Source organism: Rosa chinensis, chromosome 4 (genome assembly GCF_002994745.2).
Source record: "Rosa chinensis cultivar Old Blush chromosome 4, RchiOBHm-V2, whole genome shotgun sequence".
In the NCBI taxonomy this organism is placed as follows: Eukaryota; Viridiplantae; Streptophyta; class Magnoliopsida; order Rosales; family Rosaceae; genus Rosa; species Rosa chinensis.
The window spans coordinates 40,800,199-40,817,485 of record NC_037091.1 but is presented as its reverse complement, the minus strand read 5'-3'; the positions used below and the strand labels follow the sequence as shown (position 1 = coordinate 40,817,485).

General features: G+C 36.7%; 2 protein-coding genes across 5 annotated transcripts; one reads left to right on the top strand and one right to left on the bottom strand.

Annotated features, from left to right (window-relative positions):
* Window positions 1–4,174: 4,174 nt before the first annotated feature.
* LOC112197580 (protein OBERON 2) lies at window positions 4,175–10,082 on the top strand. 4 transcript variants are annotated; one of them, XM_024338315.2, is made up of 7 exons: window positions 4,179–4,336; window positions 4,533–4,596; window positions 5,073–5,150; window positions 5,919–6,353; window positions 7,090–7,661; window positions 7,745–7,808; window positions 9,166–10,082. In XM_024338315.2, exons 4-7 carry the CDS (start codon window positions 5,972–5,974, stop codon window positions 9,600–9,602), a joined length of 1,455 nt encoding a protein of 484 aa, XP_024194083.1. In that variant the 5' UTR covers window positions 4,179–4,336; window positions 4,533–4,596; window positions 5,073–5,150; window positions 5,919–5,971; the 3' UTR covers window positions 9,603–10,082. The 4 variants fall into 4 exon arrangements, with proteins under 4 accessions (XP_040374138.1, XP_040374139.1, XP_024194083.1 ...); XM_040518204.1 differs by having other exon boundaries at window positions 4,175–4,596; XM_024338314.2 differs by lacking the exon at window positions 5,073–5,150.
* Window positions 10,083–12,241: 2,159 nt separating this feature from the next.
* LOC112197552 lies at window positions 12,242–13,443 on the bottom strand. The gene has a single exon (XM_024338280.2). It carries the CDS (start codon window positions 13,153–13,155, stop codon window positions 12,448–12,450), a length of 708 nt encoding a protein of 235 aa, XP_024194048.1. The 5' UTR covers window positions 13,156–13,443; the 3' UTR covers window positions 12,242–12,447.
* Window positions 13,444–17,287: the final 3,844 nt, after the last annotated feature.

The following is a 17,287-nucleotide window of genomic DNA, read 5'->3' as shown; positions in this document are numbered from 1 at the left end:
GTTAAAAATCAATGGCGTCACATCATGGGTGCCCAAAGAAGATTCTAGGTGCTTATGGCGGCGGTGCACGGGTTACTTTCGGCCATCGCCCAACGACGGAGAGGCTGCCAGTGGATTGTCGAAGGTTGCTGAGCACAATGGTGGTGGAGATGATGCGGGGCTATGCCTGAATACCCATTGGTGGAGGAGAAAGAGAATCCCATATCTAGTTTCTCTCTCCTCGAGTTCTCTCTGAATAGAAACCCAAAAGCTATAAAATAGAAACAAAAAAAAAACTTGATTCAGATGTTGGAAATTTTCCCTGGCCATCATTGATTTGAACAAACTCGAGGTCAGAGATGTTGCCGATGGTGGACTTGGATCCTACGGTGGAAAGGCGATCCATGAAGTAGGAGAGGATGGGGAAGCTGGTTAGCTGGACGGGATCGGATCCATTATTGTGTGCGTGGGGAGGATGGGAATTAGGCTGGTTGTGTGGGAAAGGGGAGGGAGATATATTGGAAGGGTAGCTTAGGAATTTTGCATGTTGAAAGGTCCCGCAAATATGATCGATCAGACGGCATCTGGGCACGTCAGCACCTAAACAGAGGAAATTGACGGAATGATGAGGAAATGGATCGATTTGATAAAATTAGAGAGTGCGAGGACATTTCTGATTAAATTAGAAGTACAGGGATTGAACTAACGAACCCTTTAAAGTACAGGATAGTAAGTAGAATTTTTTCTTAAAATAAATTATGCATGCAATACTTTCGAGCATATATTTATTGATGAGCTTTGATTTATGAGATTTATTTGTGATTTACTAGATTAGTATTAATTTTCTTTTCCGAGAGCTTTTATTAATTATCAAGTTATTTAAGTTATGAGTTATGGATTTATTGAGATTTGGTTTTTGGAAAGTGGTTGATTAAGAAAACCGTATGAGGATTACTAATTTTTCAAGTATATGAGTACGGTTGCATTATTGAGATATCTTTGCAGAAAGGAAATGAGTTTATGAGTATGATAGTGAAGTATTTGAGTATAAACGAGTTATCAAAATTTCATGAGTTTAATATTTTAAAGAGATTGAGTTCAGTTTATGAATTGAGGAGGTAAATATGATAGCGTATGCATGCATTACCTGGTCGGCAGTCTCCTGGTCAGCAGTACCTTTCGATGTGTCATTTGGTTGGCAAACCCCTCCAGATGGCATGAGATAGTTAGTAGGCAGTACCCTCTAACTAGCTATGATTAGTCGGTAGTACCTTCAAACCATCACCTCTTCTTCCGATCGACAGTACTCTCCGATGTGTCCCTGGTCTACAATCCCCTCTAGGTGGCATAAGATGACTAGTCAGCAGTTCCCTCTAGTCTTCGCCTATTTTCCTATATGATTTATTGAGATTTCAAGAGTTTTGAGACAGGATTTTTAAGGGATTTTGAGATATTTCTTTTTGAGAGGTTTTGAAAGGATTTTGATATGATTTACAGAGGATTTGATTTCAGTTTGAGATTTCAGTAAAAAGGAGGATTAAGAGTATTTCATGAGACCTTAATGCATGCTTAGTTTTTAAGATAATAAAAATTGGGAAAGCATTAAATCTTCTTTTATTTCCTTTGAAATAATTATTTTTTCGTCCATTCACTCTAGCTAACAGTGTTAAATGCTTTTCTCTGGGCCCTTCGATTTTTCAACTGCCCAGATTTCAGATTGTTGAGGTCGTGCGTTCAGGAATTCGAGGCTTAGGATCCACCGCTTAAGTTTTTTATTGTATCCACCGCTTCAGTTTTTTATTGTAGGTTATTACTTAACCTACTTATGTAATATATCGGCTTAATTTTTTAGAATTGCTCTGATTACTAAACTGTTAAATATGTTTGCATTCTCAAAAAAAAAAAAACTGTTAAGTATGTTTGTAAGTGGTGTACTTGGAATGTATATATATAGAATGTAAAGTAGTTGGTGGGACGATGATTTAAGTTCTTTATCCAGATTTGGTTATTTGGGTAGTCCACTTTTAGGGGAAATTCCGTCAAATTTTTTGTAAATTTTTTTCTAAAGTGAACCCCACAGGGCCTGTTTCGGGTTTCAGAGTGAAATTTAGTTCGGGTCCTGTCACTTAGTCCCACAAACAAAGGGACTAGCTCTGACATTTATATTTAAATGTGACTACCAAAACCATATAGGTTATCACTAGTGTTGCGAACTCCAACATTAAAAAGTTGTCTTTCTTTTCATTTTATTCATGATGAATGCCACTACCTTAACAAATAACAAGTGATTCAGATTGAGAGACCACAAGGACATAATTCAAATTAGTGTATAATTGAAAATATTTCATTTATTGTGTTATTGTTACTTTATCGTTTAAGATTTAGAACCAAATTTAACATCAATTTGATACTATATCTTTTTTATTTAATTTCTAGTGCTCAAACTCATCTCTCTTTAAATTATATTCATTTTCATCATAAATTATTTGATTTTATTTTATAATTTAAAAAGTAATATCATATTTAATTGCATAATACATTAGAATAGAAAAGCAATTGAAGATACGATAGAAAAATTATAGGGATTTTAACTTTGAAAGCCCTAAATAGAGAATTATTAGAGAAGTCATTGAAGTTATCTAATATGGTAATCCACTTGGATATCTAAAATCGTTATTCACCTTAATTTTTTTTGTTTTTTGTTTTTTTTTTTATACTCCCTCCTTTCAGATTGATCGTGGTATTGCCAAGGCTTTCTAGGCCTAATGACTAATCTACTGGAGACCTGAACGACCAATAAGGCATTGCAGCCTCTCCCCTGGCCACGTTATAATTCAGTAAATAACACTAAACCAACCCAGCATTTGAACACAGAATGTGGAGGTTCCACATTTTGAACGTTCTTATGGGGGGACTAAGTGCATCTACTAAACCACTTATCGTGGTTATATTCACCTTAGCTATTACATTTCTTATATAGCATAACATTGATTGGTCCCTCCATTTATTGGATTGTGACCTAGTGCATTCATTGAACCACTTAGCATGGTTATATTCGACTATGTTGCGTGACATTAATTGGCCCATCCATTCATTGAATTTGGATTATGTCATAAAGTTGTTTTCTACCTTCCTATCTAAAGTAATACGTATGAATTAATTAATCTACAGTTACATTAGATTTGAAAGTTTTTCCTTTTTCTTATAGATACCTCTTTATTAATTACCAAAACATGCTTTCTACGTAAGAGAATGAAAAGGAAAAAAATGAAAAATAAATATATTTTTTCTAAATATATATATTAGAAAATTCAATACAGAGTTTAAAAAAAGTTATACAAGGAAATGAGTTAAACGCAAATTTACCATGAATCCTCGAATTTTATAATAGCCACATGTTATTATCTAATAACAAGTTTAGGTGGGTTAGGTGAAAATCCGAATCTCTATGCATTGGTTGTAAAGCAACTCCAACAGCTTCCCCATATTTTAGGGAAAAATTAGTCTATTTAGCTCTAACAGATTCTCTATAACTATCCATATTTTAGGGATAGTGAAGAAAGATAAAACAAAATTATCTAAATTTATAGCAATCTCTAAAACTTTAAGGAACAATTATGGAGATTCTAGAGATTGTTGTAAAATACGAAATTTGTTAGAGTTTGAGAAGAAAAATTGTTTAAAGTTTTTGACTTTTGCTTCCTTATAACGAGAACGACAGTTCGTTAAGTTCGTAATGTTGTCGCGCGTAGGTTTCCCGTCTCTTGCATATTTATTATCAAAAGTGTAAAAGATAACGCATAGATTTTTTCCCTCCAAATAATGCTTGATACGCACGTCAAGTAATCGTGCTTAGGCCTAGCCTGGGCACTTATGGTGTTCAACGTGCTTGACATGATTGCTTTTGTTCTTGATCATATCTCGGCAATCAGCCCAATCTTTTTATCTATCAAACAATTTTAGTGGAGAAGAACTCCAAAACATGCGTCGTATGGTTAAGGATATAAGCTATCAATCACATGAACTGCAAGTTTTTTTACATCTACTGTATGGTTGGACCTAACATGAATAAGGTCTAGTGTCCTTCGTGATGACCCGATTCAAGACATGGGACTCTAATTTATTCGTGTCGGTCCGGTCCGGTCCAGCCCGGCCCATTATACAGGTGTATAAAAGCATTGTTACCCCAAATTGAATGCAGCACAGACATTATCCTTGAACCACCCCCAGTCTTTGTGAAATTTCTCAACTTGCCCACCCCACCTTTTGTTTTACCCCAACACCCCCAAGGTTGCTGATATTTGCCGTTTCCCTTTCCTCTCCGCCTCTCACCGTTGACCCCCTTCGCCTTTTAACGGTAACGACTTCCGATCCATACGCCCACAGTCACCCTCTTTCTCTGTTCTCAGGGTTTTCCATAGGGTTTTGCTGTTTCTTTTTTTTCCTTCTTGATTTTCTTTTTGCTAGTGAAACACATTGTCTGGTTCAGAATTCTCATTTTTTCTTTCCCAAAATCGAAACTGAATCTCTATGAATTTGAGTCTCTCTCACAGGGTTTTTGCTGGAATCTGAAACCCTAATCTCTCTCCAAGTTGTCAATGCAAATTGTTCTTTGAGGTATGTGCTCTAATCCTTGTGTTTTTTCTTGTGAATTCGTATAAATATTTGTTCTTTTTGGTGAATTTTATTTTGAAATGGAGGACCTGAATGATATTTTGATAAAGGATATTGAACCATTCAAAGCTAATTTTGAGTGTAATTGTAGATAAAACCAGAAAATTTGAAAACTTGAGAAAATTTGAAACTTGACATTCTCAAGAATTCATGATATTCAGAGATTAATGTGGATTATCACTTTTATTTGTATTCTTAGCTGAGTTATTGATTGCTGCACATTAATGATGATGCTAGGAGAAGCAAAAATGAAATTAGTATAAAAAGTAGTTGATGAATCAGTTAAACAATGTGTGATATTATATCAATTTAGGATCGATCTGTTATGTTGGGAAAATTGTTCTTGGAAAAACTTTGTATGGAGCTCTGATTTTTTTTTTTTTAACTTATTTTAATCTCTGCTGTGACCATGATTGTAGCGATCTAAGGTCTCATTGAAAAGATGGCAGTTGGTTAACTCTTGGCTTAGTTTTGAACTTCCAGAATGCACTACTGAGGTGCGTTTTTTGCTTGGTACAATTTTTTCTTCTAGATCTTGGTGTCCTCGCCAAGAGAGGAATCATGTATATCAATGTTATAACAATGAACGAGACTTCCCGATGTGGGTGGCAACCATTTACCTCCCTACAAGCTCACCTTACCTTCTAGCGCAGGGGCTGTGCCTCTCCCACATAGACATGGAGCAATCATACTACCTTGGCTCTTTGACCTATATGGGCTTTGGTTGGACACAGATACCATCTCTAACAACCAGAGGCAAGCTGAAGTTGGCTTTTAGATTCCCTTGCCTTACTTGACACCCTATGTCGCCCCAACACATAACAGATGTGGAATTCGGAGCATCACAATTCTTATGTTCTTTTTTTCTTTTCGTTTTTTTTTTCACCGAAAAATTGTCAGATTTTAGTCTTTATGTTCATTTGAAGCCTTGACTAAAATCCAATTTAGAAAATTTTCCTCCAGTTTTCTGAACTAAAATTCCAGAAAAATTTATTTTTTCCTCAAAGAGTTTTTCATTTTCTGTTGAAATAAATGGATTTTTCCTAGATATCATCTCTTATACTTATATTCATGCTGATGCTCTAAACTTTGGTTTATCCATGTTGCTGGTATAATAATTGGGGTCTTTATCGATTCCATCAAGTACTTCTCCAATATCAAGCAGATCATTTTTCAGAATAGTATGAATGATTGGCGTGTCCTTTTATCACTGTACTTCCATTGTGAAGTTACTTTGTAATCAGAACGAATCATCTTGTTTGTAGGTACAATTTGAAAATACACTACCTTCATCCAATCGGCTGCTGAAAAATCAATAATGGAGATTGATAATCACGAGGAAAGCGATGGAAGCACACCTAGGACAAACGAAAATGATGTTTCTATTAGGCGAGTTGCACCTGATGAATCTGGTGAAGGTTTGCCTTTTGCTCCTATTAATTGGCCTAATCCTGGTGATACTTGGCGGTGGAAAGTGGGAAAGCGAGTTTCTGGATCTGGATACTTTCTCGATAGGTACCTCTATCTTCCAAAAAGTCTTTGCCATGGTGGTGGGAATCCAACGCGTAGGAAATATGGTTTTGCAAGCAAGCTTGCAGTTGAACGATACATCCAAACATCATTTCCTGGTACAAACCTCGATGCATTTTTTGAATCATTCTCCTGGAAGATCCCAGCCGAAATGTCACTGTTAGCAAATGGTCAGCCATGTCTTTTCTTTCCCAAGTTTTTTGCTTTTACATCTTTAGTTCTTATTCATAATTCTTTGGCATTTTTTAGATAAAGCAGTCACACCTCCTAGTCTGTCTGTGAAATGATCTATTAATAGATACCTTTGTTTTACTGTTCTTTCTTTTTGTTTTCTTTTGCTGGTGTGTTCTTGAACCTTGACACTTATCCTATGTTCTTCAACATGACGAATCACAATGCTGTTACTTATGGCCTTATTTCTACAAGACACGTGTGTTTGACTATTTTTGTTTTATCGAGTATGAACTCCTGTAGTAAAGAGGCTTATCTGTTGGTGTCAGTTTTGGAAAAACTAATGGGTATAGGTACTCAGGTTCTTCCTAATTCCTATAAGGTAGATCCTTGAGATTTTTATGCACTTACTGAACATCACATGATGCTTATGCACAGATATTTCAACTGTCATAATGAATTGATAATCTTGAAAATGCATTTTTTTTTTCTTTTTTTTTTCTCATAGAAAAAAAAAATTGTTCAAAAATTTAATAATCAGTTTATTTTGTTTTCCAATAGAGATCTAGTATGGTTCTATGTGTCATGATGATTATTGTACTTCTCATTTTCTTTGAGAGTCTCATTTTCTTTGAGAGTCAACAGCCAACTGCATATCTAAAATGTATAATAGTTTGTTATTGGAATGGTTTTAGTCATCTAATTATGTTCTTTGTTTGTGTGGGGTATATACAGGTGCTGTAAAGCTGAAGCATGTTCCAGTTGGTCCACCAATTCCACCTTGTGCAGAGATTGAAGAGTCTGATTCTCAGTCTGACGCCTTGTGCTGTAAAGCCAGAAATAAGTTGTGCATTAGTTTGTTAGGAGAAGCAGAAAACCCACCTTTAGCATTCATGAAGTGTGATATTTGCTGCACTGAAGCTAAGTTCTGTCGAGATTGCTGCTGCATTCTTTGTTCGAAGACTATAAACTTCTCCTATGGAGGCTATGATTACATCAGATGTGAAGCAATGACAGGCGAGGGTACTAGATGTGGGCATGCTGCCCACATTGATTGTGCTCTCCGATGCTACATGGCTGGCACTGTAGGAGGAAGCATCGGATTGGATTCTGAGTACTATTGCCGGCGCTGTGATGCAAGGACAAATCTGGTTCCACATGTGTCAAGGCTTTTACAGACATGTGAATCCCTTGATTCTCGGGACAACATTGAGAAGATTTTAAATATTGGTATCTGCATCTTGCGCAGTTCCGAGAAAACCAGTGCAAAGGAGTTGCTCAAACGTATTGAAGTGGCTGTTGCAAAGGTAAAATTCATAGCTTTAAGTTGTTTAGACTCATCGACATTTATCCTTACCAACCAGGTATAACCATTTCCTACATTTACCAGCTCAAATATGGGACTTATCTTGAAGATATTTGGAAGCAGGAAGGTAATTCAGCTAATTCCACCGGTAAACTCTCCCCCCCGATAAAATGAAGTAATTATATCTGGTATGATGAGAACTACGGTTTGGAATTGGATGCAGCATGAAACTATGTTAAATATGCACCAAGGATCTCTCTCTCTCTCTCGCTCTCTGTCTCTCTCTGTGTGATTTGTATCCTTTTATTACAATTCATTGAACCATAATCTAAGTATCTGAACCGAAAATGTATTTTTCATGTGATAAGGATTTGGTAAACAATTACAAATTTACAATATACATATGTGCACCAAGGATCTCTCTCTCTCTCTCTCTCTCTCTGTGAGATTTGTATCCTTTTATCACAATTCATTGAACCATAAGCTAAATATCTGAACCGAAAATGTATTTTTCATGGAATATAATTTTGGTAAATAATTACAAATTTACAATATACATATCTGGTATGAAATTTATTAGGTAAATTTTGTTGGTCCAAAGAATATAGACAACACCAGTATTCTATGGCGACTCATAGGTGTTCAAGACAATGCTATAAATAGGGACCCAGAGCTACATTCCCACTACATTAGTCGTTCTTCACATATGTCCTATAGCTAGCATACAATATTATCTTCTGCTCTTTCTCTTTTCTTCAATCCTTTTTTCTTGATTTCTAGGGCATCCTATCTCCTAGTTGATCAATATTCAGATTGGATTGACCTAGCAGAGAATTTCTGAAGTATTTCATTGCGCGTGTAACTTGTTTCTGGTACAAAAGAAACTACATTGAAGGTCTTATATTAGCTTGTCCTTAAATTCTTCACATTTCTTTTTTTTTTCCTCCCTGGATATCAACCAATCTAGATAGCCTCGCTAGAGTCATGTCCAAAAAAAAAAAAAAAAGAGATAGCCTAAAGAGAAATGGAGGAAGGTTACATCACCATTGAGTTCTCAAGTCACTTTAGACACAAACACAAATACGTATACCTTTTGCTTCCCATCATGAATGAGTTAAGAGTCGCATATCGAATCAATGATTTACCAAAGTTGATGCAAGTCTCTTTATAAATTAGTACTTTGGCCCATATGATTTGTATATAGTGTCTACAACATGGTTATAATATCTGTAATCTGTTTATAGTCTCCATCCCATCGAGGTTTGGTCATGGACTTTCCTTGTGGAATTTTATCGTCAATAGTCCTTGGGAACTCTCTCTCTCTCTCTCTCTCTCTCTCTCTCTCTCAGTGATTTATCCCAAAGTCATGAATATGTATCCATATTCACTATAATCGTTTCTTACTGATTTATCTTAAAAATAATGAATGTGTATCCTTTTTCACTTCTCTCCCTCTGACTTTTTCTTTTTTCCCTCTTCATGGACTGCTTTCACATAATATACAGATGTTTGTCATCATCAAAGTACTGACATGGAAGTCACAACTTACCAAGAGCCCTCAAATGGTAAAACAAGCTCAGATTTGATGTCTGCATCTTTTGATTATCGCTCTGAATCTCAAAGACTCGCAGAAGACATTGATCAGGTTCTGCATGCACTAAAGACGTCACAAGAGTCTGAATTTAAGATGGCGGAGGAAAAGCTTCTTGCACAGAAGAACTATATTTGTAATCTGTATCAGCAACTTGAGAAAGAGAAGTCTGATTTGGCACGTCGCACATCAACCGACCCTGATGCTTTACTCAATATTGTATTGAGCAGGGTGAAGCAGATTAAAAGAGAAGTCACGAATCTCAAGGAGATGGAGGAAATAGCATCTGGATTTGGAAAGACTTCTAGAGCTACCCTGAAGAAGCACTTCAATTTGGAAATTGAGGAATGAAGTGAATACTTGTCCCGATTATGAAATTCATCACTTTTTCAGTAACATTTGGCCCTTAACCTTCATCATTTGAACTGAAATCTTATATTTCTCTTGCAATTGTACTGCCACCCTACTGTGTATGGTAGAATGAGCCACTGTGTGGTGTGATATTTCATGCCCGGCAGCAGGACAAAAGGATGAAGTTCCTGTTGAAGAAACAGAAGTTGTTGGTGGTTTGTAAATTGTGAGCTCCTAAGTGGTTTGCATCCTTAGTTGTCAACTCAAGAACTGCGAGAGAATAGACCAAGGGCATTCAAGGAGTGCGTAAGAATTTTGTGATTTCTTGCATCAAACATCATTGGGTCTTTCATGGAAACATGAGTAATCATCTCGTAAATGCTTCTCTGTTCAAAGCATCTGGCAGCTGCACTCTTGTATGCAACTTCCCAGTTTGTTGAGCAGTTGTGTAACTGAAAGAAAAGTGTGTTTTCTTTGTTCTTTGTTTCTAGTCTTTTTTTTTTCTTTTTTTTCATCAAGGTGAGTTGTTGCCCGACTGGGAAGTTAGGAATTTTGTCAATTATAGTGAAATTTGGAACAGGAATTTGTATTTCCCTTTTGTATCTGGCTAAAGACATGCGGAATTAGTTAGTTCTTTTATTTGGTTAGAAGGTAGATACATGTATGTTTCCTGTACATATATACAAAAATGCAGGAACAGTTCCTTGAGATAGAAATGCATTGATCTCTATCTTCAGTAATTGTGTTCTGTTTATTTATTTAGTTCATTTAAACTTGAAGATTGCAACAAGGTGGCACTGCATCATGTGATAACTTGTCAGGAAAGTTGTTTGACACTAGTCGAGTAAATGCAATTGGGATTAGCTCAAGTGGGGAGGAGGAGTGGAGCATTGAGTTATGATAATACTAGGTCAGAGGTTCAATCCTCTCCAACATAACCAACAGAAACGTAGTTGGAGCAAGCAATCCACATTGACACTAGGCAATTAGGGAGGGAAAGTCTTTCTATTTGCAACTCGGATTCAAGAGGGTCTGGATAATTATACAAATTAAGACAGGAACTCAACTTTACGATTTCACGGCTGGTATTTTCCAATTCACACGGGCAATGTCAATGAACCCATGTCCCTTTCAGCCTTTCTTTGAAGGTCTCAAAATAATATCCATCTTAAAATGGCTTGCCGTACCTGTGATATACAATAACTAGTCTGTCTTAAAGGCATGCGACATTGTATGGATGCAATAAACACTCGCGTCATTCTAAGGTGAGATGGGAAATGGTGAGTATATGTGAAATTATTTCTACTCTCACGTACTAACCAGCTGCGCATTTGCTTGAGAAAATAAAAAATTGGCAAGACTAAGCAAAGATCTAAAAGCCTCATGAGAAACATGTAAACCTGCACAAACCAATTTTCAGAAGCTAGAGAGTAGAAACTAATTCAATGCACTCTTCAAGCTCCATGAGAACCATTACTTCAGCACAACATCTCTACAAAAGAATCGGTCCTCCACAATCACATTCAGGAAAATTCGAGCTTTTTATATTAAATCCATTTTTGAGCTTCCATTCCCCAATTAAGTCAGTCTGGCAGCAATCTGTCCATCTATTGAAAACTTCAAATTGTATATATGTATTATAGAGAGTAGCAAATCTTCAGACCATTTTCTCTGAGCAAGTGTAACGGTCAAGAAGGACACAATTATACGTCAAGGATGAATTGGAAGTAGCAACTGAAGCAGGAGAATCAGATGCAACAAGAATGATCAGCAGGGAAATTCACAGCACCAGTCCCCAATATATATGTATATATATCACAGGGAAGGGTGTAGAGAAATCCTCACATAAGAATGATCAGCAAACCATACAGGAAAGAGTAAAGAGGTGAATTGTTACATATTAGACTCTGAAGTGCTAAGAGAAGGCCATTATCTTGCTAAAAGTGGAAAGGAAAAAAAAATCACTGCATTGTATATGGATCATAAGGTTGAAAGAAAACCATATTGAGATCCACCAATTGGATCATCCATAAGCCCAGTAGGAACAGAAGCTTGGTCATCGAAAATCATATTTTCGTAACTATGTAATAATGGAATTGGTTCTTGGCACTGGAAAAAGGTCGGAAAATTTTTACTTGCACCAAATATTCTAAAATTGGTTTTGATTAGGGGTTGAAAGCAAGACATACAGTCAACTGAATGGCAGAATGTCAATCACTGGATAAAAGAACTAAACTGCTACAGAAAGTTGCATCATAAGAACTCAGGCAATGCCAGAATGATTACTAGGAATATCCTGATAGGTGATTAAGTTTTAGACTATGTGGGCTGAAGATGACTAAATGTACGGTGCAGCATTCTGAAGGAACATGTAAGCTCTGCTTACACAAAGAAATCAGATTATAACACTCAAATTTATTTTTTGTGTATTGCACGCAGCATTCACATATGGGGGCAAGAAATTCCTAAGCACAAAGCACTAATGGCCTAAAACAAACTATACTCATCTGATCTCACGCCTCAATATGGAACTAATGGAGGCTATCGAAATTCAATACCATCCTAAACCGAGTGTATGAATATGATCACAACATGCAAAAGCAGCACACAATCAGCTAAATCTAAACAAAAAGGCCATCTCAATAACAACACCATTGCACCATGATTATCAAAGCCAACATTCCCTTGATTGAACAAAAGCAGAATACAACAACTAGTTCCAAGAGCCTCGAAAGCTAAATTGAGTACTAGATCCAGCTCGATCAGAACAACTAAAACTTTTTAACCCGAAAAAGAAAAGGAAGAAGTAAATAAAAATCGAGTAGTACCACAGAAAAATAACTTATTACTGTACAAGCACCAGCCGATTTCCCATACCTCCTCTGAACCCCCCATTCCCATTCCCACCACCACCGCTGCCGCCACCCCAAACCTCCCCGCCATCTCCGCCCTCCGAATTCTCCATCCCCTCCATCTTCGGAACCGTCACAATGAGCTCCCCGTCGACAAAAACCGCCCTGGCCAGCTCGGGCCGGGTCGACTCCGGGAGCCGGAACCTCCACATGTCGAGCTCCAGCTCGTCCAACGTCAGCTCCGCCGCGGAGCCTCTTTCCCTGACGACAATCTTGGTCACCCCGGGGTGGATTTCGACGGTGTGGGCCCTGACGTCGTGGCCGAAGCTCTCGGTTTCGGCGACGAAGCGGAAGCAGTCGGGGTTCTCCTCGATGAGGACGTCGGCGTCGGAGCGGAAAGGGAGCTCGAGGACGCGGCTGAAGACATGGGGGAGGCGGCGGAGCTTCTTGTGGGTGAGGCCGAGGAGGGCCTGGGCTTCAGAAAGCGGGCTTCTTGAATGGTACTGGATGGAGATGTTGCGCCTCTTGGGGATTGGATGGACCTTCATGGCTTCAATGGGGAAGAAGGAGGAAGATAGAGCCAAGATTAATAATAGGAGGAGAAACAAAGATGCCCTGTGGGTGAAAAGTGAAGGCCAATCTTGGGTGGGAATCAAAATCCTGATTGGGTTGGGGTTGTTTTTATGAAAAGGAAGAATCATAAAGGATTGGTGGTGGTGGTGGGAAAGAATTGGGTTTTCTTGTTTAGGGTTCCCTAGAGAAATTGGATGGAATTCTTGTTCCCCTGCTGGGTGTGAAAGAATTGATCCGCACAGAAAGGAGAGATTGTTTTTAATGTAGAGAGAGATTTGGGAAGAATGGGAAAATTGTCGTTGGTGCGGAAAGCGGAGCTGTTTTTATGAAATCTCCTTTTCTGGGGTAATTCAGTGGCTAGAGCCTAGAGCCCGTATGGGGTATCACTACACTACACATTAAAAGACGATACGGTTAGGATGCACCCTTGATATTTCACACCATTTATAGTTTTTGTATTTTTAATTTTTTTTTTATCAAGCTGTCTCGCTCGGTTAGAGTTAGGTTTCGTAAGCATCTTGTCAGTGATGATTATAGGATTTTTGATAATGTACATGGTATTTTTGGGAAGGGTGACCATGGAGGGCTTTGTACTCACTTCTCTCGGTGTTTCTTTTTGTTGAGTGGTGTTTTTCGACTGCTTGGGACATATTTTGAGATTTGGTTTCAACTCTGTTAAGTCTTTTCTGTGTTTGATTTCGACATTGGCTATTGCGGATGAGGGGATTGGATATTTAGTTCTTTTGATCTATGGCCCCATGGTCTTCACGGTTTGAGTCTTTTTTTTGGATGGTCTTAGTGGTTTAGGCAGTCAAGGTATGTCAGGGTTGGAACACCCTCCTTATGGCTTTTCGGGTTAGAGTGGACTTCACAAAATAAGATTAACAAGATGCTAGAATTTTCAATTTGAATATGAAACACATAGCCAAGGTACGTTGATAGTTGATTTTAGAGCTAAAATCATTTTACCTCCCTGAATTTTGCAGCTAAAATCATTGGGCTCTCGAACTTCTCACAAGTGGTCTTGTACTTTCCAATTTGATTGATTATAGCCGGTCCTTAACTAATCTATAAATTTCTTCTTATAGTGTTGTCTATTCAAATCATGCAAAAAACACACCATTTACATGACCAAGGCTAACAATTGATCCTTAGCAGACTCAATCACTGTCTCCATACAAGCTATGATCTTGAAGGTCATGAAGTTGCTGTGATCTTGGAAAGAGAAGTTGTGAGTGAAGCAGTGATGCTAACATTGCTAAAGGTTGAAGAGGTGAATAATATTTATGTTTCTTTGATTTAGGGGTAACATTGAATTTCTAAAATATCAAAAAAGTTGAGAGGTCCAAATGCTAATATTAGAGGTATGAATAGAAGCCTTCTATGATTAAACACTAATCTGAAGACCACGTTTTTGCAATAAAAATAGAGTTGCATTTAGAAATGCATATAGAAGGGACAATAAATAAACAACTTTTTTATTTCAAAATAAACAATGTCTGCCCAGTATCATTTGGTCTAGTGGAATTAGTCTCTCATTTGTAAGTGGGAGGTTGTGAGTTCGATCACGAAATACTAGTCATTAGCAACCAAACACGCAAAGCACTCTCAATTTTGGAGCCCTAATACAACATCGTCAAAGAAATTCCTTGTGATGTTTAGATATTAGAATTTTACTTTTTTAGGTCTATAGAAGATTGTTCAAATATTTTTTGTATTTAATTACAAATCTCCTTTTGTGTTATATGTGGATATTGTAGTAGTGTTCACACGATCTACCCATATTTAGATTCAATTTTAATTTTACGATTAAAACACTTAAATTCATCTTTGAATCTCAATCGTTAAAACTAAATTCAAGGGATTATTGTTGCTTCTCCTTAAAGAAAAACGAAATTGTCAGCCCCTAAGGATGAAAACTTGGGTACCCCAATCACAATTTCTCTGTCATTGGGTTTGGAATTGCTTTGATTTTTGTAAAACATTAGGGTTTTGATATGTACAAAATATTTTCTCTGAAATAATGTGTTTATAAATTGAAAATAAATAAATCCATGTCATTGAAATTTCTAAAATGATATTGATGAGGTGGTATATACCACATCATTTGGTAATCAATTTTGGTAGAAATATTTAGTGTCTTAAGTATTTTTCAATAAATAATAAAGAATACGCTCATCAACACCAACATCAAGTTGCAAAAGGCCAAAAAAAAAAAAAAAAAAAAAACTCTTAGATATGGTTTGATTGGTTTCCATCTTGCTACATCTGTGGTGAGTGTGGTTGGACGGGCAACCATTTTTTTTTTTTTTATTCTTTTAACGGTTTGAGCTATTATGAGAAATTTTTTCCCCTACTTTTTTACGAGACACCAGCAGTACATGTGAGGTTGGCGCCAGATTCTTAGAGGTTAGAAACTGATCATACCATTCAGTTACTTTGTTTTTTGAAGTTTTTATGGCTTTGCTTTTTGTTTGTTTGTCGGTTTACATAAGTCCCTACTGGGTCGAGTGAGAGTTTAGTTTTGATGCAGAGCCACGATCATGGTATGGTTCCTAGGGACTAATTGTATTGGCATTGGTATGTTGTTGATGTCAATCATATCCTTACACTTGATCTAGTAGTTTTGTGACACAATATGGAAGAAGAGGCAGTCTTTCTTGTAGTTGATTGTAATGATTTGTGGAGACTTTTGGGATTTCTTAGTAGCCTATGAAAATGGACAGTTTTTGTTGTTAGGATTGGGATGTTTTGGCTGATGGTGTCAATAATTATTGATTTTTCAGGTTTGGTTCATGTGCCCCCCTTGATGTATACTTTCTAATTGGTTGAATGAGAATTATTATTATTTTTTTTTTATAAAAAGAGAACCGGGTAGAAGATTAAGTTCAGAGATAACTACAAAACCGAAAATTCTTTAACAACCTATCACTTATTAGGTGATCTCAAGTCTTGATATTTGTTGTCATTTTTTTTTAATAAACAAAAAGTGCACTTGATGTTATTAGGCTATCCATTCATGTTGGTACAAATGCACGTTGGTGATCTAAATTCCTTCCGCTATAAAAGATATAATTACTAGTAAGCTAAAGAATGACCTATAAGATGTAATCAACATGAACATGTATATATTGCACTCAATTTAAGAACACACCAAGACAAGTAATGTCTAAAGATCAATTACTAACCTGAAGGAGACATGTTTGATCTTCTCCTCTGAGCAATCTGATAAATGCAATCCTAGTGATGGGGCAGAGGACTTAAATTCTTGTATATGACTGCTAGAGTAGGGATCAAGGTCTATAAATAGGCATGGACGACTAGGTGCCTCCCATAAAAGTACCTTAATCATATTACATTTAGTCCAATTATATTCTTGTTCCATATGCAAGTAGGGATACTTATTAGCCAAGTAACCCTTTAATCAGTACTGATATCAATAAGAAAAAAACATGGTTCTAATGAACATTGGGAATGTCATACTTGCTTATTTTGTAAGAATGCAACTTAGTTGTCGTGACTCTTAATAAACATTGATAAGTCCATATTAAGTTTTAGAATCTCCTATTTGGACTATCAATGTTCAAACAACAAGAAAAGCTGTTGTACCAGATATAGCTAAAATGAAGTGTGCACATAGACATCCTTAGTGTCACGCCACAATTTTCAAGCACAAATAATAAACAAGTTAAACAATCACAATATACCGAGCGTGAAGGTCCAAACATCAAGACAAGTACCAGAATTTTTTTTATTCTATAAAGCAAGCATACGACAATGTTCTAAACTCAAAATATCAATACAGACTCGTTCTTTAAAATCACATATTATATTACACCAAATTTACAAAATAAGTTGAAATAACAATTTAATAAGCAACGTTCCCTTAGAGCATACTATTAAGAAGAAGTCTAAATAAGTAAAAACTACAATAAGCTTCATAAACCTACAACAGTGACAACAAGGAACCCTCAGCCTCAACCATGTAATCTAACCTGTAGGATTAACTCTACACCATTGAAAGGTGCACGGGGTTGCAACAAACAAATCCAGTAAGCTTTCAAAGCTCGTGTGAGTAAATTCAAACAAACATAACAAAACGCATACTTAAGGTATCTCAACCTAATAAAACCAATAAGCATATAACACAACCATCATCAAGTTCACATCATTCAATATCAAGCTTAAGTAAGTCAAGGCAAGAGCAAAGAATACGTTAAGACCTTTGTAGAAGTGTTTGATTTCATCGTGCCACAACTA